Genomic DNA, 21,745 nt, shown 5'->3' on the forward strand with positions numbered 1-21,745 from the left:
TAATGATACATAAAAAAACAGCTAGTAAGGAAAATTGAGAAAGTGTGTCCTGATAAGTATGAGACAGCAAGGTAATAGAGTGTTTCATGAAAGCCTGGTCAGTGGTGGTGAATGTTCCTGAGTCATTGAGGGCCCTATAGTGGACATTGGATTTAGCAACACTGAGATAATTGGAAAGCAGAGCCAGTAGTTGAGTGGAAGCAGACTCAGATTGGAGTGGGTACAAAGGTGAATACATGTTAAGTTTTAATTGAGTAAGTTATGAATTGAAGATGCAGGTGTAGAGTAAAATTAAGTGGAAAGACTTTTAGAAAGCTTGATCTTGAATAAGTTATCATATGAAGATATAAGGGGTAGTTAGATTATGGATACAATCCTGATTAGAGTTGTAGGGCAGTCAATCATAAGTATAAAAAGATGAAATATAAAAATTGAGAGCAGAATTTAACAAGGAAGATAGAGCAGGAGTTATGGTTTTTGTTGTCAAATATAAGCGGAGCTGAACCTTGGCTTGAGCCCTTGTGAGCGGAATTAGGAAGCTGAATTGAATGCATGACCTTATTAGGTTGGGATAGGGTTTGAGAAATAATTGTTAGCTATGTAGAGCAGGTTAAAGATTCAGAGATTTTTTTTCCATCCCAAGCATCCAGGGCAATGAATTTCTAGGACTGTAGTGAGACCTGCAGAAGAACAGGCAGGAGCCAATTTTTCAGAATCATGAAAAACCAAGAAGACTATCCTTGAATGGAATATAAACACATTTCTCTGGGAATCCACATCTGCAGCAAAGCAAAACGCATGACCAGTACCACATTGAGACTGGGGGGTCAGGGGAGTCTGGGAAGTTTTTAGTAAGTCTTAAAAAATTACATTGTACTTGTTTAGGCTATTTGAAGTGTCAGTCTTAGTGTACTATATTTTAGTAAATTTACAACTTATTTACTATGACAAATCTATGACTTTTCCAGCTACTTATATGAAGATAAGATTTTTCTTGCCAAAAAACAGATTTAAAAAAAGGAGTGATTTTTAAGAAATCACTTAATGGTTGCATTTAAGTAGATCAAAACTTCTAAGATTTTTCAATTTGTGGAAGATTGATTCTTGTTTATAGGTAAAAATACATAAAACTTTTTAAGCTCTTTTGGCTTTAGACTATCCCAAGTATATTTGCTTGTAAAATGCTCATTATGTAAACTAATTATTACTTTGATAACTATAAATACTGTTAAATTGAATTAAACCAACCTGATAGTTAAGCAGAAACTTTTATATAAAGATGTGAACACATTACAATAACATTTTAACATGGTTAAATATGTAATAATTATACAGATTTTATCATAGTAATATCTTAATATGTTTAGAGTTCATAATTTTAATTTAGAGTGTAGAAATTATTTCTTCAGATGATATCAGTGTCACTAAGCTTTGTACTATACTGTACTGCAGTGAAGGGAGCAGTAGCAGTGTCAGTTCAGAGAAGTTAAGTACAGATAAGAGAAGTAGTGAAGACCACAGGAAGGACAGCAAGTGTAGGATCATTTTCCATTATGGACCTTTCCAGGGAACAGCCAGGTAAAATCAAGCAATCCTTTATTCTGCCCTTTAAATAAATCTTTCACCTGTAAATATTCCTCTTTTTCATTAATACTTGTTCTTTTTGCAGAGGTTGTTGGATGGATGTATGGGAACTAATGTCCCAGGAATGCAGGGATGAAGTAGTTTTAATTGACTCCAGTTGTCTTTTAGAAACACTAGAAACCTATCTTCGAAAACACAGGTAAGTCTCAAGTACAATGTAGAAAGTGTCTTTGCTATTAATCATCCAATGTGGCCTGTTGCTGACCACTTGATAATAGTACTCCAGCCTTCCCATTAACACCTGGTACTCTACTCCTGTATTTTCTGTTCATAACTTATCCATTACAACTTATTGCCAATAGGCAGTTCTTTATGAGATGAATCTCAGTGTTAGCCTTCTTGTTTGAGCCAGCATCATATTCTTGAACTCTGGGCTTTTCAGTTTTTCAGCTCAAGGCTCTAGTGCTCTACCATTTAAGCCACATCACCACTTCCAGTTTTCTGGTGGTTGGTTGGAGATAAAAGTCTCACGGACTTTCTTGCCTGGGCTGGCTTTGAACCTTGATCCTTAGATCTCAGCCTCCTGAGTAGCTAGGATTACAGGTGTGAGCCACAGGTGCCTGGCTGTTTCTTATATTTTTCACCATTGCTTTTTTAGGTCAGCTTTTTAAGAAACAGTGCTTGACTGAATCAATCGCTTTGGAAACTCTAGTAATCCTTCTTTTTATGATAGAATCCTTTTATAATGCCATTTAAATTTTTTGCAGCTTTTCACTTCAGTATTCTGTAATTGTCAAGATCCTTAAGAGAGTTGGAACTTCTGTGCATCATATATGTGTTTATGTGTGTGTGCTAGAACTGGGGCTTGAACTCAGTGTCAGGGTATTGTCACTTAGCTTTTTCCTCTCAAGGCTAGCACTGGTTTCTTACTAGCTAAGGAAGAGTGTGAGATCCTGAGTTCAAGCCCAGTACCAAAACACACACACACACACACACACACACACACACACACACACACACACACACACACACACACACACACACACACACACACACACACACACACACACACACACACACACACACACACACACACACACACACACACACACACACACACACACACACACACACACACACACACACACACACACCATTCATCCATTGATTGACATTTAGATTACTTCTGTATCTTGGCTTTCGTAAATAATACTGTTGTGAACAGGGTCTACAAACATTCCTTATTCTATTTTTTTTTTAATTTATATTTTGGTGGTTGTAGGGCTTGAACTCAGAGCCTGGGTGCTGTTCCTGAACTCTCTTGCTCAGGGCTGATGCTCTACCACTTTGAGCCACAGCACCACTTCTGGTTTTTGTTTTTAATCATCTTGCCCCACCCCCCTTCTAGTTTTTGAGTGATTAATTGGAGATAAGAGTCTCATGGGGACTTTTCTCCCCGGGCTGTCTTTGAACCATGATCCTCAGATCTTAGCCCCTTTGAGGACCTAGGACTACAGACATGAGCCACCAGTGCCCAGTACATAATATATATATATATAATATATACCCAGAAGCGATATGACAGTTCTATTTTTGAGGAACCTGCAAACTGGTTTCCATGGCACGCTTACTGTTTTACATTCCTGCCAATAGCTTGCAAAGGATCTAATTACATGCCTTATAGTGACCATTCTAATGAATATGTGGTGTGATATCTAATTGTACTCTCCTTCCCTCCCTCCCTCCCTCCCTCTCTCTCTCTCTCTCTCCCCCTTCCCCTTTCTCCCCCTTCCCCCCTCCCCCCTCCTCCCTCTCCCTCTCTCTCCCCCTCCTCCTCCCTCTCTCTCTCCCCCTCCTTCTCTCCCCCTCCTTCTCTCTCTCTCCTTTCCCTTCCTTCCTTCCTTCCTTCCTTCCTTCCTTCCTTCCTTCCTTCCTTCCTTCCTTCCTTCCTTCCTTCCTTCCTTCCTCCCTCCCTCCCTCCCTCCCTCCCTCCCTCCCTCCTGATCCTGGGGGACTTGAACTCAGGGCCTGACTTTTTTTTTGTTCAAGGCTAGCTCTCTATCATTTGAACCATAGCTGCACTTCTGACTTTTTTTTGTGATTAATTAGAGATGAAAGTCTCACAGACTTTCCTTCCTAAGCTGGCTTTTGAACCACAATTCGCATCTTCCTGAGCAGGATTATAGGCATGAGCCACCAGCACTGGGCCACCTCTTATTTCTATTGTGTGTAAATATATTTTGAAATAGAAATGCCTACTCCTTAGCATTATTTTCTTAGCATTATTTTCTGGGCATGTATTTTATGAATACTAAGTATATATCTGCCTTACTTATTTTTTGCTAGCCCTAGAGTTTGTGTGCTATTCCTAGCTTTTGTGCTCAAGGCTAATGCTCTACCACTTGAGCCACAGTTCTATTTCCGGCTTTTTTGGTGCTTGATTGGAGATAAGAGTCTCATGGACTTTCCTGCCTGGGCTGATTTTGAACCATGATCTTTAGATTTCAGCCTCCTGAGTTGCTAGGTTTACAGGCTTGAGCTACTAGTTCCTGGCATCTGCCATTTTCTTTTAGGATGTATACTTCTGTATTTCCAAACTAGCTACATTCATATGTTTATCTTATATGTATATGTCTTTATTTTCCTTTTCTTCTTGAATGACTAGGCTATGCTACCCAGGCTGGATTTGAACTCCTAGACTAAAGCAATCTTTTGTGTCTAAGCCTCTTGAGTACCTGAGACTGCATATGAACTATACTGCTATGTGTCTAGTTAATATACATATGGAGCTTTTTTTTTTTTTTTGGTTGGTCGTGGGACTTCAACTCTGACTTGAGCGCTGTCCCTGAGCTCTTTAGCTCAAGGCTGTTTGTTACTCTACCACTTGAGTCACAGGGCCACTTTCAGTTTTCTGGTGGTTAATTGGAGATGAGTCTCGGCCTGGGCTAGCTTTGAACCTTGATCCTCAGATCTCAGCCTCCTGAGTAGTTAGGATTACAGGCGTGAGCCACTGGCACCTGGTAGAGCTTTTTTTTTTTTTGGGAATTGGTGCCAGTCTAGTGTACTGTTACTTACTGCATGAAATGATCACAGATCCAGTTCTTAATTTTGAGCCTTTTCTTTTCAACAGGTTTTGCACTGATTGCAAAAATAAAGTCCTCCGAGCATACAATATCCTTATTGGTGAACTAGATTGCAGCAAAGAAAAGGGCTACTGTGCTGCACTTTATGAAGGCTTGCGGTGCTGTCCACATGAGCGACACATACATGTTTGCTGTGAAACAGACTTCATTGCACATCTTTTGGGTCGTGCTGAGCCAGAGTTCGCAGGAGGGTATGAGTATGTAGTTTGCTAGAATGGGCTATCTAGCGCTTTGCTTCATTTTATTACGGAAAGTTTATTTTCATCACCTTTGCATCTATGTATATAATGTATGTATAAAATAAATTGTGCTTATAAGATCATATTTTCTTACTAAACTAAGTGAAAATATGGGAAAACTGTTCTCTGGTGTTTGGTTTAGTCTTTTGCTCCTTGCTTGAAGGGAGATGGGCTTTTTTTGGCTTTCATTATTATTATGGATTATCATTTTCACTTGAAAATGATTAAAAGACATTTTTCTTCATGCATTATTATGTTTAGGTTTTATTCATGATAATGGCTTTATAGAAGTGAGATCTTTACAGCAGTGGGTTAAGAAATGCTTTATTTTTGTAATTCATGAACTGTATATATTGTGTAATTACTATAATAATCTTAAATGTCATCTTTGGCTTTGTTAGGAAAACTAAACTTTAGGAATATTGTTCATAGAATAAGTCAAACTCATTTCCCTTTGCATGTTATATGTTTATGTAGCAACTGTCATTGGAATGTCTACTTTCAGCTAGGTATTTTAGAATTCAAAGACAGAATACAAAGTCACTGTAGTGCTACGAGTACTTCTGCTAAAGACTGGGCTAGACTGCTTTGTGGTTGAATTATTTTATCATATTGCCTTTCTCTATTCTCCCTCAAAACAAAACAAACAGAAAGTAAGAATTTTGCTGTAATTGGAAGGTGAAAGGAACTGTCATGTCTATTGTGAGATAGACCTGATATGACTTCTGTAGGCCTGAAAACCCTTCTCTTTAGAGCCAGTTCCTGAATTACCTTACTTTAGCAATTTTAGGACTTAATTCTACCTGCATGTGTACTTGTCATTGGTTGTATACATGCATGCTTGTGTTTTTATAAATTTATATATACATATGCGTATGTATAAATGGATTATAAATGTATAGTTGTCTTGTGATTAGGCAGATGGTGTTTAAAACCTGAACTTGGAGATATTTCCAGAATTAAGACACAGTTATTCTCTATAGGCGAAGAGAAAGGCATGCTAAGACAATAGATATAGCTCAAGAAGAAGTTCTAACCTGCTTGGGAATTCATCTTTATGAAAGACTACATCGAATCTGGCAAAAACTACGGGCAGAAGAACAGACATGGCAGATGCTTTTCTATCTTGGTGTTGATGCTTTACGAAAGAGCTTTGAGGTAAGATTGTAGAGTTAAGTTACTGCACTGAATCTTAATGTAAGGCACCAGTCCTCAGAGAGCTGTGATCCACTCCTACACATAGCTTTGGGTAGATTTCTGAGGTTTTCCTCTTTTTTGGGGGGGGGGGTCAGTTGTGGGGCTTGAACTCTGGGTCTGGGCGCTGTCCCTCAGCTCTTCACCTCAAGACTAGCGCTCTTCCATTTGAGCCACAGCACCACTTCTGACCTTTTCTGCTTATGTGGTGCTGAGGAATCGAACCCAGGGCCTCATGCATGCACAGCAAGCACTCTACCACTGGAGCCACCTTCCCAGGCCCCCACCTTGCAATTTTTTTTTTTTTTTTTTGGTCATGGGGGCTGAAATTTGGACCAGGGTGCTGTCCCTCAGCTCTGCAGCTCAAGGCTAGCACCCTCCTACTTAAGCCATAGCACCATTCCCGGCTTTTTTCTGCTTATGTGGTACTGAAGAATAGAACCCAGGGCCTCTTGCATGCGAGGCAAACACTCTACCACTGAGCCACCTTCCCAGCCCATTGTTACTCCTCTAACCTTGGTTTTTAAATTTTCTTAGAGTAAGAAGTAGAAGTTGGCAAATAAGAAACCTGACTAGGCTGGGAATGTGGCTCAGTGGTAGAGTGTTTGCCTAGCACACATGAAGCCCTGGGTTCAATTCCTCAGTACCATATAAACAGAAAAAGCCAGAGTTGGCACTGTGACTCAGGTGGTAGAGCACTAGCCTCAAGCAAAAAAAGCTCAGAGACAGTGCCCAGGCCCTGAATTCAAGCCCCAGAACTAGCCAAAAAAAAAAAAAGAAACCTGACTAATGAAAAAGCCACAAATTAGAAATCTATGAATTTCATTTTTAGAATATACACTAGTAAAGAGAATGCATATAGTATGCACGCCATTGATACAAGAACTATTTTTAGGGTTTGGGATATGGATCAGTGGTAGAATATTTGCCTAACATGTACAAAACCTTGGATTCAGTCACCAGCTCAGGGAAGGGAAAAAAACCTTATTTTTCTCTTTCTTTTTTTCTTTTTCATTATTGAGTTTGAACTCAGGACTTTACCTTGCTAGGCAAGCAGTCTACCACTTGAGCCATGCTACCAGCCCTTTCCTACTTTTGTTATTTTGGGGATAGAGTCTTATTTTGCCTGGTCCGAGTAAGAGGTGTGTACTACTACTATTGATTGACATGGGGTTCTAACAAACTTTTTGTTCTGGCTGGGATTAAATAACACTCTTTCCTGGGCTGGGAATGTGAGAGTGCTTGTCGCCCTGTGTTCAATTCCTCAGTACCACATAAACAGAAAAGGCCAGAAATGGTGCTGTAGCTCAGGTGGTAGAGGGCTAGCCTTGAGCAAAAGAAGAAGCTCAGGGACAGTACCCAGGCTCTGAGTTCAAGTCCCAGGACTGGCAAAAAGAAAAGTCTTTCCTATCTCCTACTTCCTTAGTAGCTGGGATTATAGGCATGAGCCACTATGCCTGGCAAGAACTATTTTTTTTTTTGTTGGTCATGGGGCTTGAACTCTGGGCCTGGGCGCTGTCCCTAAGCTCTTCAGCTCAAGGCAAGAGCTCTACCACTTGAGCCACAGCTCCACTTCCAATTTTCCAGTGGTTAATTGGAGATAAGAGTTTCACGGACTTTCCTGCCCAGGCTGGCTTTGAATTATGATCCTCAGATCTCAGCCTCCTGAGTAGCTAGGATTACAGGCATGAGCCACTGGCGCCTGGCAAGAACTACTTTAAAAAAAAAACTATTTTGTCAGTTGTGGGGCTTGAATTCTGGGCCTGGGCATTGTCTTCCACTTTCAGTTTTCTGGTGGTTAATTAGAGATAAAATGAGTCTCACAGACTTTCCTGCCCGAGCTGGCTTTAAACCGTGATCCTCAGATCTCATCCTCTTGAGTAGCTAGGGTTACAGGCATGAGCTACTGGTGCCTGGCAAGAACTTTTTTTTTTTTTTTTTTTGTCGGTCATGAGGACTGAACTCTGGGCCTGGGTGCTGTCTCTCAGCTATTCAGCTCAAGGCCTACTACTCTACCACTTGAGCAATAGCACCAGTTCCGACTTTTTCTGCTTATGTAGTGCTGAGGAATGGAACTCAGGGCCTCATGCATGCAAGGCAAGCACTCTACCAGTGAGCCACCTTCCCAGCCCAAGAATTACTTTTAAAAGAACATTGGAAGCTTTTTATAATGCCACTATTGAGTTTGTATTTTAACCTTTTTAAATTCATATTCTATAGAATATTTGGCTAATGAATATTTGGTGTATATCAAGCCATATTTGCATCTTTTTTCATTGGGCTACAATGCTTTTGAAAATGGGATGAAATTTTATCCTGAAGCCCATCCAGGAACCCTGTTCTGAAAAGTCTGAGAAGAGTTTTAATAGTTTTCAGTGGGCAGAGTTTTATTTATTTATTTATTTATTTTTTTTGTTGGTTGTGTGGCTGGAACTCTGAACCTGGGTTCTGTCCCTGAGCTTTTTTCACTCAAGGCTAGCGCTCTACCACTTTGAGCCACAGCTCCACTTCTGGTTTTCTGGGGGTTAATTGGAGATAAGAGTCTCATGGATTTTTCTGCCCAGGCTGGCTTTGAACTGTGATCCCTAGATCTCAGTCTCCTGTGTAGTTAGGATTGTAGGTGTGAGCCACCAGTGGTTGGCTGGACAGAGTTTTAACAGTTTTCAGTAGGCATTTTTTTTTTCCTCTTCCTATGTTTGTACCTTCAGAGATTAAATCATCTAGCCAGGCTAAGTTGTCTTTTCGTTATTTGGAGGAATGAGTTAATGGTTTATTTTCTTTGTATTTATTTAAATTGTGCGATCCTAGGACTTGAACTTGGCTTTTTTGCTCAAGACTAACATTCTGCCACTTGAGCCACAGCTCTACTTTGGGCTTTTTTGGTGCTTAATTGGAGATAAGAGTCTTACAGACTTTCCTGCCTGGGCTGGCTTTGAACCAAGATCCTCAGATCTCAGCCTCCTGAGTAGCTAAGATTACAGGCATGAGCCACTGGCACAGGCTTCCATTCTGCTTTTTTAAACTTAGAATATTGTTGGGCATGATAGCGAATGCCCATAATTTCAGTACTTGGAGGCTAAGGCAGGAGTATCGGGAGCCTGTAGTCTGTTTAACTTAGACCCTGTCTCAAAAAAGATAAAAATCATCTGAGAAATCTGAGAAGATAGTTCTGACACTACAGTGATCTAATAATGGTGATGTTGAAATTAGAATATTGTTTGTTCATAGGTATGTGTCTAAATATATCTTTCTCACAAAAAGTGTGTATTGACTTTCTGAATAGATTTTTTTGTTTGCCACTATCCAAGTTAACAAAACATGTGCAAGTTCTTGGGTTTGATCATCAGCACTGCAAAAAAAAAAAAGAAGTTTCAGATTCTTTATGGAGCTGAGTGTTGGTGGTTCATACTTACAATCCTAGCTACTCAAGAGGCTAAGACCTGAGGATTGTGGTTGGAAGCCAGCCCAGGCAGAAAAGTCCATGAGACACATACTCATCTCCAATAAACTACTTAGAAAAAGCTGGCTTAGCCGGGCGCTGGTGGCTCACGCCTGTAATCCTAGCTACTCAGGAGGCTGAGATCTGAGGATCTCGGTTCAAAGCCAGCCCGGGCAGGAGAGACCGTGAGACTCTTATCTCCAATAAACCACCAGAAAACCGGAAGTGGCGCTGTAGCTGAAGTGGTAGAGCGCTCGCCTAGAGCTGAAGAGCTGAAGGGACAGCGCCCAGGCCCAGAGTTCAAGCCCCACGACCGACCAAAAAAAAAAAAAAAAGAAAAAGAAAAAGCTGGCTTAAGTGGTAAAGTACTAGATTTGAGCAAAAAGGAGCTCATGAACAGTACCCAGGCCCAGAAAAAAAAAAAAAAAAGATTCTTTATGAATACTCTGATTAAATTGTAGCATGAAACATTACATGGATATGTTTGATAAAATTTAAGTTTAATAAATGAGGCTAGAGATGTGGCTAATAGGACCTGCCTAGTAAGTGCTAGGTTCTATGTTCAAACCTCAGTACTACCAAACAAAATTAACAAATGAGAATTCCTGTGGAACAATAAAGGATATTGTAAGTAACATTCACTTTCATATTTGTTTTTGTTTTGCTTTTTTGTTTTGTTTTTCTTCATATTTGTTTTTATAATAGATGACTGTTGAAAAAGTACAGGGTATTAGTCGCTTGGAACAACTTTGTGAGGAATTTTCAGAAGAGGAACGAGTAAGAGAACTCAAGCAAGAAAAGAAACGCCAGAAACGGAAAAATAGACGAAAAAACAAGTGTGTGTGTGATATTCCTACTTCCTTACAAACAGCAGATGAAAAAGAAGTAAGCCAAGAGAAGGTAGTATTCCTTAGTATCAACTCATAAGTGTTGTATAGGTATTATTTTTGATTGATTTGGGCATTTTTATTATGCTTTTTTATATATGAGCTCCTGTAGTTGGTGTACTGTCTTTTTTCCCCAGGATATTCAGTGTCATGCATTTTATGAAGATAGTGTTATCTCTTTTCTTGACTCTTTCGTGCTGTTAAAGCACAGTATGCAGAGTGTTATTTCTGTTTGTGACCAAAAGCAGTTCTCAGTTTTGTGTGTGTGTGTGCCTGTTCTGAAGCTTGGACCCAGGCTCTCGCCCTCTCGCTTGCCATTTGGACTCACAGCTGGTGCCCTGCCACTTGAGTAGCTCTTCTGCTTTTGGCTTTTTGCTGGTTATTTGAAAATAAGTATCTTGGGTTTGTCTGCCCAGGCTGACTTTGAGCCTTAATCCTCATAGCTTAGCCTTCTGAGTAGCTAAGATTATAGGTGTGAGCTCCTGGCTTCTGGCACTGTTCTGAATTTTTTTTTCTACTCCTGGGCCTTGAACTCAGGGCCTGGACACTGTCCCTGAGCTTCTTTTGGTCAAGGCTAGCACTCTACCACTTAAGCCACAGTATCTGGCCTTTTCTGTTTATGTAATACAAAGAAATTAAACCCAAGGCTTCATGCATGCTAGGCAAGCACTCTATCACTAAGCCCTGAGTTTTCAATGTTTTGATCACAAAGTATCTTTACAGTTGTGGTGTCTGTGTGTGTTGGTCCAAGCGTCTCATGGACTTTCCTGCCAGGGATGGCTTTGAACATTGATTCTCAGATCTCAGCCTTCTGAGTAGCTAGGATTGTAGGCATGAGCTACCAGTGCCTTTTTTTGCTTAAGGTTAGGACTCTACCACTTGAGCCACAGCTCTACTTCTATCTTTTTGGTATTTAATTGGAAACCAGTCTTGTGGACTTTTTTTTGCCTAGGCAGGTTTCAAACTGATCATCAGTTCTCAGCCTCCTGAATAGCTAGGATTATAAGTGTGAGTCATGGCACCCAGCTTAACTGTAAAGTTTTAAAATTAAAGCCTAGATTTACGCCTCTGTTCACACCTAATTCTAGCTACTTGGGAGACAGATGTTGAGAGGATTGCAGTTTCAGGCAGCCTGGGGAAATAGTTGATGAAACCCCATCTCAGGAGAGAAAAAGCTGGGTGAAGGGTACCTGGCTTCATCCCAGATAGGTGGAAAGTGATGATAGCCAAGCTGGGCAAAACATGAGACCTAATTGAAAAGTAGAGCAAAAAAGTCTGGAAGTGCTGGCTCTAGTCTATGTAGTAAGTGTGAAGCCCTTAAGTTAAAGAAATAGGAGCTGGGGGCTGGGAAGGTGGCTCAGTGGTAGAGTGCTTGCCTTGCATGCAATGAGGCCCTGGGTTCGATTCCTCAGCACCACATAAGCAGAAAAAAAAAAAAGGCCAACAGAAAAAAAAAAAGCCAGAAGTGGCACTGTGTCTCAAGTGGTAGAGTACTAGCCTTGAGCTGAAGAGCTGAGGGACAGCGCACAGGCCCAGAGTTCAGGCCCCATGACTGGACCTCCCTCCCCCCCCAAAAAAAGAACTATAGGAGCCAGGCACTGGTGGCTCACACCTATAATCCTAGCTATTCAAAAGGCTGAAATCTGAGGATTGCGGTTCAAAGCCAGCCTGGGCAGGAAAATTTGTGAGACACTTATCTCCAATAAACCACTAGAAAACCAGAAGTGGCGCTGTGGCTCAAATGGTAGAGCGCTCGCCTTGAGCTGAAGAGCGCAGGGACAGCGCCCAGGCCCAGAGTTCAAGCTCCATGACCGACCAAAAAAGAAAAAAATTCTAATAAAGTGCCCAATGAGCTTTTTTTTTTAATGTAGGTTATACTTACCAATGTCTACTGCATTATAAAATAAATTAGAAGAATTTGATGTTATTTTTTATTTAAAAATCATAAGCCTACCAAGCATGGTGGTATAGGCTTTTATAATCATAGACACTAATGAGATGGATACAGTGAGAGTTAAAAGTCAGTCTAGTAGTAGCAAGACCTTAATTTTAAAATCAAACTAGGGTAGAGTGCTAGCCTTGCACCCAGAGGGTCTCAGGGACAGACCCTAGGCCCAGAGTTCAAACCCCAGGACTGGCAAATACATAAAAACTAAAGCCAGGTGCCAGTTGGCTCATGCCTGTAATCCTATTTACCCAGGTGGCTGAGATCTGAGGATAGTGGTTTGAAGCCAGCTTGAACAGGAAAAATGTCTGTCAGACTTATCTCCAAAAAACTACTTGGAAAAAGTCGTAAGTGGCACTGTGGTTCAAGTGGTAGACTGCTAATCCTGAGCAAAAGAAACTGGCACAGAAAGAAAAAAAAAATAGTGAAATACCTGAGTTCAATTAGTACACACTAAAAAAAAGAAGAAGAAAAAAAGGAAGTAAAACAGGCTGAAATGGAGAAGTGGGCTCCAGTGGGAAGGGGCAGGACTAATGTGAAGAGGGGGAGAATGGGACTAAATGTGATTAGCGTGGTTTATTCACATATATAAAGATTTAACAATGAAACTTACTGAGATTGTTTAAAGAATCAGGGAGTAACGGTTCATGGAAAGTGCGTGATAAGGATATGTTCCTTAAATGTATGGAAATTACCACAATGAAGCACCCTTTGCACAAGTAATGAACAATAATAATAATAAAAAATTGAAACTTAGACTTGTGCAAGTAATTTTCCTTAAGAGGACTGTTTTGGTGCTTTTAGCATACTTCCCATCTGCCACAGACTATTTAAAACACTTCTGTTCACAATTGGTATTTAGTGAAATTAATGTTTTTATTGCTTCATCAGTTCTACTGAAATATCCTTTTATTTATTTTTGCTGAACATATTTGACAGTGAGGAATTTTGTAACTTTCACGACATTGGTTGATGCTGCCTTGATTTGTGTTAAGACACCATTACTAGAGTGTAAAAATACATGAAAAAGACAAATACCATCCAAGTGTTAGCAGTAGTTATTACCTAGAGAACACTCTTAGTGATCACACCTGGAGATAGCACCTAAATTTGGTACCATTAGGGAGGGTGGTGTGCGTGTGCGTGAGTGTTTGTGTGTGTGTGTGTCGTACACCTGGAGATAGCACCTAAATTAGCACCTAAATTGTTTGGTACCATTAGCTGTGTGTGTTTGGTACCATTAGGGAGGGGTGTGTGTGTGTGTGTGTGTGTGTGTGTGTGTGCGTGCGTGCGCGCGCACGCTTGTGTGTGTGTGTGTGTGTGTGTATACCATTAGCTGTGTGTGTTTGGTACCATTAGAGAGGTGTGTGTGTGTGTGTGTTGTACACCTGGAGATAGCACCTACATTTGTTTGGTACTAAATTTGTGTGTGTGTGTGATACATTTTCTACCCTGGCTGAAGTACCATTAACTTTTGTGTGTGTGTGCTGGTTCTGGGGCTTGAATTCAGGACTTGGGTGCTGTCCCTCAGCTTTTCTGCTGAAGGTTGATACTCTACCAGTTGAGCAGCATCTCTATTTCTGGCTTTTTTTTTTTTTTTTTGGTCAGTTGTGGGGCTTGAAATCTAGGCCTAGGGCCTGTCACTCAGCTCTTCAGCTCAAGGCTAGTGCTCTACCACTTGAGCCACAGCTCTACTTGCACCACTTCTGCTTATGTGGTGTTGAGGAATCTAACCCAGGGGCCTCATGCATACGAGGCAAGCACTCTACCACTGAGCCGCCTTCCCAGCCCCCCCCCCCTTTTTTTAAAATGTGGTTAATTGAAGGGTCTCACAGACTTTCTTGCCTGGGCTGGGTTTGGACCTTATTCCTCAGATTTCAGCCTCCTGAATAGCTGTGATTACAGGTGTGAGCTATACCAGCACCTGGTATTAACTCTTAACGACTTTCCCTTGATTGGTTCACAGTCTTGAAGTGGGTTAGTGATTTTTCCTGATGATATTGTAACTCCTATCTAATTAAATAAATTAATAAATGTAGCCGTTATGGAGGTATAATACCTCCTAATGTTTAATATCTCCTAATGTGATCCTTACAGGAAGCAGACTTCATAGAAAATAGCTGCAAAGCCTGTGGCAGCACTGAAGATGGTAATGGCTGTGTAGAAGTAATTGTTACCAATGAAAATACATCATGTACCTGTCCTAGCAGTGGCAATCTTTTGGGGTCCCCTAAAATAAAGAAAGGTAAGTAATTTCATTTTAAAAATTAACTCTTAAATTGGTTCTTTCTTTCTTTCTTTTTCTTTCTTTCTTTCTTGCCTGTCGTGGGGCCTGAACACTGGGCCTGGGCAACTGTCCCTTAGCTCTTCACCTCAAGGCTAGCACTCTAGCATTTGAGCCACAGCACCACTTCTGGCTTTTTCTGCTTATGTGGTGCTGAGGAATCGAACCCAGGCCTCATGCATGTGAGGCAAGCACTCTACCACTGAGCCACCTTCCCAGCCCATGGTTCTTAAATGTAAGAACTTTTGAGGATTTTGGAATTAAAAAATTCTTTTTTAGCCCCCAGATAACATGCATTTTAGTCAAATATCTTTCTGTGTTTTCTGATTTTTGTTTAACAAAAAGTTGTAAACCGTTCATCATATTTTCACTAGTGTATATCTCCCCTGTCATTAAGTGATCAATTTTGAAATTTTTCTATGGTCCCATTGGTTGTTCTACATTAATGAAAACTTCATCTGTTTTTTTCTCAGGCACATCTCCGCACTGTAATGGTAGTGATTGTGGATATTCATCTAGCATGGAAGGGAGTGAAACAGGCTCTCGAGAAGGTTCGGATGTTGCCTGCACTGAAGGCATTTGTAATCATGATGAACATGGTAGGTTTAGATTACAGTTCCTCATTCTACTACTTGACTGACTTAAGGTCATAAATAAGGTTTATTGACTTGCAGGTGATGATTCCTGTGTTCATCACTGCGAAGACAAAGAAGATGATGGTGATAGTTGTGTTGAATGCTGGGCAAATTCCGAAGAGAATAACACAAAAGGCAAAAATAAAAAGAAGAAAAAGAAAAGCAAGATTTTGAAATGTGATGAACATGTAAGTGTTATAACGGGTGATTTTAAACTTTAGCTGTTGAAAACTGTATTCTTAGACATGGCAAGTGTAGTTTAGCTGCTAGAACTTAAATTTTTTAGGTGAGTATGTTATGTAGTTCCTTTGCTCTGTTCACCGTGTGTGTGTGTGTGTGTGTGTGTGTGTGTGTGTGTGTGTGTCCTTTGCTCTGTTCACCGTGTGTGTGTGTATGTGTGTGTGTGTGTGTGTGTGTGTTGGGGAAAAGGGATGAGTTATTTGTCCAAGACTCACATGGTAATGTGAGTCATAAATCTTACTTATTTTCATAATAGTTTAAATTTAACTTAGCTCTGTAATCTTGAGCAGTTTGTTTAGTTTTCCCATTTGCAAAATGGCAACAGTGGTCCTTAGCATATTAGGCCTATGAAGGTGAAGTGAGAGGAGTGCAGATTAGCCAGTGTAGCATGTAGAATGTGTCAGTGGCTTTGTTACTCATTGTTCCTTCTAAGACTTAACAAAAGTAGGGCATTTTGTTTGTTTTGTTATTATTGTCTTGCTCTGGAGCCTAGGGACTAGCCTGGAACTTGGTTGTCTTCTAAAACATTTGTGTGTGCTTATTTTCCTTTGCATAATAATTAGTATTATTTGCTGCCTTTTTACCTGGGCAACCTTTCACTGTGGTTTTAGATCCAAAAGCTTGGAGGCTGTATTACAGATCCAGGTAATCGAGAGACCTCAGGAAATACCGTGCACACAGTGTTTCACCGCGATAAGACCAAAGATGCACATCCTGAAAGCTGTTGTAGCACTGAAAAGGGTGGGCAGCCATTGCCTTGGTTCGCAGAACCCACAGAAACATCATTTGGTCCTGATTCTGGAAAAGGTGCCAAGAGCTTAGTTGAACTCCTCGTAAGTAATCTACGATATATTACTATAGATGTGGGGATAGTAACTGAAGGTTTCATTCAGATGGGGCATAGTGAGGGGCTTCTAAGAAATGAAGAAGATCGTATTCCATTATTTTTAGTACCTGCATTTCTGTTCTTCCACTTGATGAAGCTTCTCTGGAACACATTTTTTTGGTTCTCCTTTGTCTCAGTGCTATCAGACATTAGTTGGGCAAACATACTAGAAAGGGGTATCATCACGTCTAACCATCTGCCTCTTTGAAGGAGGCTGTTTTAAGCAAATTTTTTCTGAGTGGCAATTTATGATAGCCACTATTCCAGACCAGGAAAGGTATAGAATCTCAACTAAAGCTTGTATTCTAGATTATTCCCATTAGGTATTGTGTAGGATAAAGGCATAACTGAGCGTGGAAAATAATTGGTACTGTGACTTTAGATGCATTACATTGGATTTCATGTGACACCCAGTGCATAGTATATGTGTATTGTGCTGGGAGGAGATTGATGTCTCTTTTTTCTTTTGCCAGTCCTGGGGCTTGAACTCAGGGCCTTGGCACTGTTCCCGAGCTGCTTTAGCTTAAGGCTAACACTCTACCACTTGAGCCACAGTGTCACTTCTGATTTTTTCTATTTATGTGGTACTAAGGAATTGGAACCCAGGGCTTCATGCGTGCTAGGCAAGCACTCTACCCACTAAGCCACATTCCCAGCCCTGACCTGACTGATATCTTTTCTATAATAACACACACACACACAACACACACACACTCGTGTGTGTGTGTACTCCGGTGTGTGTCTTTTCTATAATCAGCATTCTGTTGTTTAGTATCCTGTGTGTGTGTGTGTGTGTGTGTGTGTGTGTGTGTGTGTGTGTGTGTGTGTGTGTGTGTGTGTGTGTGTGTGTGTGTGTGTGTGTGTGTGTGTGTGTGTGTGTACACTCCGGTGTATGTGTGTACTCCGGTGTGTGTGTGTTATAGTTTACTGGCAATGCTCTGTAACTTGGCTGGTCCTAGGGCTTGAACTCAGGGTTGGGCCATTGTCCCTGAGCCTCTTTGTGCTCAAGGCTAGCTCTCTCATCACTTGAGCCACAGTGCCACTTTGGCTTTTTGAGTAGTTTATTGGAGATAAGAGTCTCATGGGGACTTCTCTGCTCAGAATCTCAGCCTTCTGAGTAGCTAGGATTACAGCTGTGAGCCACTGACGCCTGGCTTGTAACTTTCTTTAAAAACTTGTTATTATAGAGGTGATATACAGAGGGTTTACAGTTAATAAATCAGGTAAAGAGTACATTTCTTTTTGGAGCTCTGTAACTTTTTTTTTTTTTTTTGGGTCCGGTTGTGGGGCCTGAACTCTGGGCCTGGGCGGTGTCCCTAAGCTCTTCAGCTCAAGACTAGCACTCTACCACTTGAGCCACAGCGCCACTTCCGGCTTTTTTCTTTTTGCTTATGTGGTGCTGAGGAATTGAACCCAGGGCCTCATGCATGCAAGGCAAGCGCTCTACCACTGAGCCACCTTCCCAGCCCCAGCTCTGTAACTTTTTAAGTTAAAAAAGTTACCTTAGTTTGTAGAGACAAAACTTTTACCAGCATGTCAGCTAGAGATGAGTTAGGTATTGCAAACTAGTTACATCTATAATCATGGTGGTTTTTTTTGTTATTACTGTGTTTTGGTAGTGCTTGGGTTTGGATTTATGGCTTTGTGTTTGCCAGGCAGGTGTGATACCACTTGAAATACATCTTTTGTCCTTGTTGCTTCCCCCGTTCCCCCTAGTAAGGTTTTTACTTTTTGCTGGGCTGCTATTGAATTGAGATCCTTCTATTTAGTTCTTAGCTGGGATAACAAGTACATGCCACTGCTTTCAGCTTTTTTATTACTACTTGAAATGAGGTCTTGTGAACTTCTCTGCCTGAGGTGGTCTCAGGCAGAAATCTCCACCTCTTGAGAAGCTAGGATTTACAGGTGTGAGCCACCACACCTGGATAATCGGTCATTTTTAAAAGTCAGTAATGTGGTGACACAACTTTGTTGTAGGAATCTAGGATAAATTGTCAATTCCATGTTTTAAACCAAGTTGAGTTTAATTTATATTATAAGTAATCTATATTACTTTCTAAGACAGAATGACAGGGACTGGGAATGTGGCTTAGTGGTAGAGTGCTTACCTAGCATGCATGACCCCTGGGTTTGATTACTCGGTACCATATAAAGAGAAAAAGGCAGAAGTGGTGCTTTGGCTTAAGTGGTAGAGTACTAGCCTTGAACAGAAGAAGCTTAGGGACAGTGCCCAGGCCCTGAGTTTAACCCCAGGACTAGCAAAAAAAAAAAAAAGACAGGATGACACATTTCTTTTGAGGGGTGGGGTGGGGGGAAGAGGGTGGTCATGGGACTTAAATTCTGGGCCTGGGTACTGTCCCAGAGCTCTTCAACTCAAGCCAGGCACTCTGCCACTTGAGCCACAGCACCACTTCCAGTTTTCTGGTGGTTAATTGGAGATAAGAATCTCATGGACTTTCCTGCCCAGGCTGGCTTTGAACCGTGATCCTCAGATCTCAGCCTCCCAAGTAGCTAGGATTGCAAGCATGACACACCGGTGCCCTTTTAGGGTGACATAATTCTTATTTCAACAAGTCCAAGGCTTTATGTGACAGAATTGAAACTAAGAAGCTAGGCTACTTCAATTTTTAGCTTAGCTGTGTTCTATGGGCTTAGCATTTTGCATTCTCTAAATAATGCATTTAACTGCTTCTTTAATTTGCAGGATGAATCTGAATGTACTTCAGATGAGGAAATCTTTATCTCACAAGATGAAATACAGTCATTTATGGCTAATAACCAATCTTTCTACAGCAATAGAGAACAATACCGACAGCATCTGAAGGAGAAATTTAATAAATATTGCCGCTTAAATGACCACAAGAGGCCCATTTGTAGTGGCTTGTTGACAACGGCTGGAGCAAATTAAATAAATAAAATAGCTCTGTCTTTCAATGAAACACTCAAGATGACTACTGCGCCTTCTCTTTCAAAAACTCTTAATTTAGTGACTTATGGCAAAATTTTATCTTAAAATCAATGTGATTCTTTCTTGTTTTGGGAGACGGTGGAGGTAACCTCATTAGTTTGTTCTTTCTTCAGGCTTGTGTCTTTAGTTGCGTGGCTGTGCAGGCCTGCCATATGATTTAAGCCATCTCTTTCCATTAAATGTTTCTCTTCCTGTGAGACTTACTAAAGCAACTTAGTGGCAAAGTAATGTTGTACTTATACTTCTGTACAGAAATGACAATGAGCTGAATATATGGTTTTACAAAGTAGACATCCACTTGCGAAATGTTTGGATGTAATGTTAAAGCGCAATGTGCAAAATTTAAAATAAAGAATATTTATTAATACGCACAGTAGAATTTGGTGTACATGTTTCCACTTAATGTATGGCAGTATGTTAGTATTTGCCACTTGTGATCTTGGTACCTGTTGATGGACAGAGGATACGGAGCAAATGAGAATAGAGATACAGATTGTTGAAGACTAAAAGTTCTTCACTTGATCAGAGTTATTAACAACCAAAAAAGCAGTTTTTAATCTTGTTCTGAAAGAATAAATTTGCTGCAATACCTTTAAATACTGGCTAGCATTTTACTTTCTCATGGACTTTAATTGCTCTATAAAAGTTCTTAAGAGGTGACCAAAAAAAAAAAAATTTCAGAGGTTTATATGGAAGCTAATGAAAACAAAAACAAAATGTAGCAGAATTTCAGCCAGGAATTGTTGGATAATAATTACTCAGCATAGCATGTGTGATGGGGATCAGAAGGATGCCATGAGAACTGACTGCACTGTTATCTGTATAAATGCATATACATCCTTATCTGTTTTCCACCAGTAAAGTCACTGCTGTTACAAGCTATCCTGAATACTGAAGATGTTTTCCCAGGAGCAGCATTTTGCTGCCACTTACAAGGCCAAGTCAAATAGCACAATAAACAACATCCCTTAGAGCTTTGTATGTGCATGTAAATAGTACTTCATGGCCAGCCAACGGGTGGTAGGGCAGTTATCTCTTGCAGTGTATGGAGTGAATTTTAAGTTTGTTTTTTCCCAATAAACCAAATTTCTAAGATTTCAAGTGGGCAACAGTGGATGCTTAGATTTTGTTTTCATAGTTTCATATTTCTTTGGTCCACCTCCTGAGTTGTCTTTTAAATCTAAATGTTGTATAGAATTGGAACAGAGGTAAAATGAATAATGATTCCTCTCACACTCTTGTTTGCTTTCATACTGGAAACTATAAAACATGACTGCATTCCCTTGCTATGAGCTGACCCCCTCCACCAGAATAGTCAAGTGTTACTGTGAAAGTCCTAAAAGCTACGGCTGCTTTTGTTTTAGTCTGCACTGGGGCCATATGAAGATTGGATTGGAACTTAATTCTGAATGCTGGGAGTAGCAGAGTACACCTGCATTCCCAGCTCTGGGTTTATTTTTGTGGTACTGAGGCTCTAACTTAGCCTCATGAATAAGGGGCTAGTACCCTACCAATGAGCTTGTGCTCAGACTCACAGATCTTTCTTTGGAAGGATAGCCAGACTAAGAATGAGGAAATGAGGCAGTTTTTAGCCCTTAAAAAAATAATAATAACCCTATGTGGCCAGAGAACAAAGTAAGCTCAATTCTGAAAACAACCCAAGAAGGAAGAACGGAATGAAGATGTTTGGAGCACTTCTGTAGGCTGGCTGGACTGTGCCCATCCTGCTTTGCCCTTTCTACACCAGTATACTTACCTTTAATGTGGAGAAACTTGGCTGGAGATAGAGCTCAGTAGTAGGGCACTTGGCTGAGTTCCTGGGTTCCACCTCCAGCATACTTCAAAAGTAGGTACTATCTCGCAGGGTGGTTGTGCATATTCGAAGTGCTTAAACTGGCATGTTATACAGTAAGTACTTAAGTCTGCGGTATGCCTCGTGAAACATGCTACTATGGCGACATGGGGAAGAAGTGTCCGAGATAAGTCAGTAGGACATCCCGCCTGGGGGGTGGGTTGGTGGTATTTCAGGGTTGGCACTCAGGATCTCGGTCATGCTGAGCTGCCAGCTGAGCCACACCCCCGAGTCCTAAGTGTTCTCTTTTACACTTAGTTCTCCTTGGCTACTAAATGTCAAGAGATAGGGTAGGGAGAGCGAGTCTTCCTCAAGGATATTCAGCGTTGACGCCTTCTCTGGGCCAAATTCTTCCCATCTGCCTCGAGGAGATTGGGGCGCACGTCCCCAATTCTCTTATTTGCCCTTCTAACTTTGGGGACAGAGGCTAGGCAGGAGACCTGGAGCAG

General features: G+C 40.8%; 1 protein-coding gene and 1 long non-coding RNA gene across 7 annotated transcripts in view; one reads left to right on the forward strand and one right to left on the reverse strand.

Annotated features, from left to right (window-relative positions):
- Ggnbp2 (gametogenetin binding protein 2) overlaps window positions 1-20,454 on the forward strand; it is a 41,498-nt gene extending 21,044 nt beyond the window's left edge. The window contains exons 5-14 of one of the 6 annotated variants that reach the window (XM_070027114.1): window positions 1,453-1,578; window positions 1,670-1,783; window positions 4,715-4,924; window positions 5,950-6,124; window positions 10,305-10,499; window positions 14,529-14,676; window positions 15,189-15,314; window positions 15,420-15,538; window positions 16,202-16,423; window positions 19,181-20,454. In XM_070027114.1, the coding sequence (XP_069883215.1) occupies window positions 1,453-1,578; window positions 1,670-1,783; window positions 4,715-4,924; window positions 5,950-6,124; window positions 10,305-10,499; window positions 14,529-14,676; window positions 15,189-15,314; window positions 15,420-15,538; window positions 16,202-16,423; window positions 19,181-19,384 (1,639 nt within the window). In that variant the 3' untranslated portion in view covers window positions 19,385-20,454. Of the gene's footprint in view, window positions 1-1,452; window positions 1,579-1,669; window positions 1,784-4,714; window positions 4,925-5,949; window positions 6,125-10,304; window positions 10,500-14,528; window positions 14,677-15,188; window positions 15,315-15,389; window positions 15,539-16,201; window positions 16,424-19,180 lie in introns of all 6 variants that reach the window. The other 5 variants (XM_070027112.1, XM_070027110.1, XM_070027111.1 and 2 more) reach the window with 5 other exon arrangements.
- LOC138830630 (uncharacterized) lies at window positions 19,786-21,332 on the reverse strand. Its single transcript, XR_011373044.1, has 2 exons — window positions 21,201-21,332; window positions 19,786-19,890 (listed from the first exon to the last, which is right to left on the reverse strand). It is a non-coding gene; the product is annotated as an uncharacterized lncRNA (long non-coding RNA).
- Window positions 21,333-21,745: the final 413 nt, after the last annotated feature.

Source organism: Dipodomys merriami, unplaced genomic scaffold (assembly GCF_024711535.1).
Source record: "Dipodomys merriami isolate MVZ:Mamm:240054 unplaced genomic scaffold, mDipMer1.0.p SCAF_19, whole genome shotgun sequence".
Taxonomy (NCBI): domain Eukaryota; kingdom Metazoa; phylum Chordata; class Mammalia; order Rodentia; family Heteromyidae; genus Dipodomys; species Dipodomys merriami.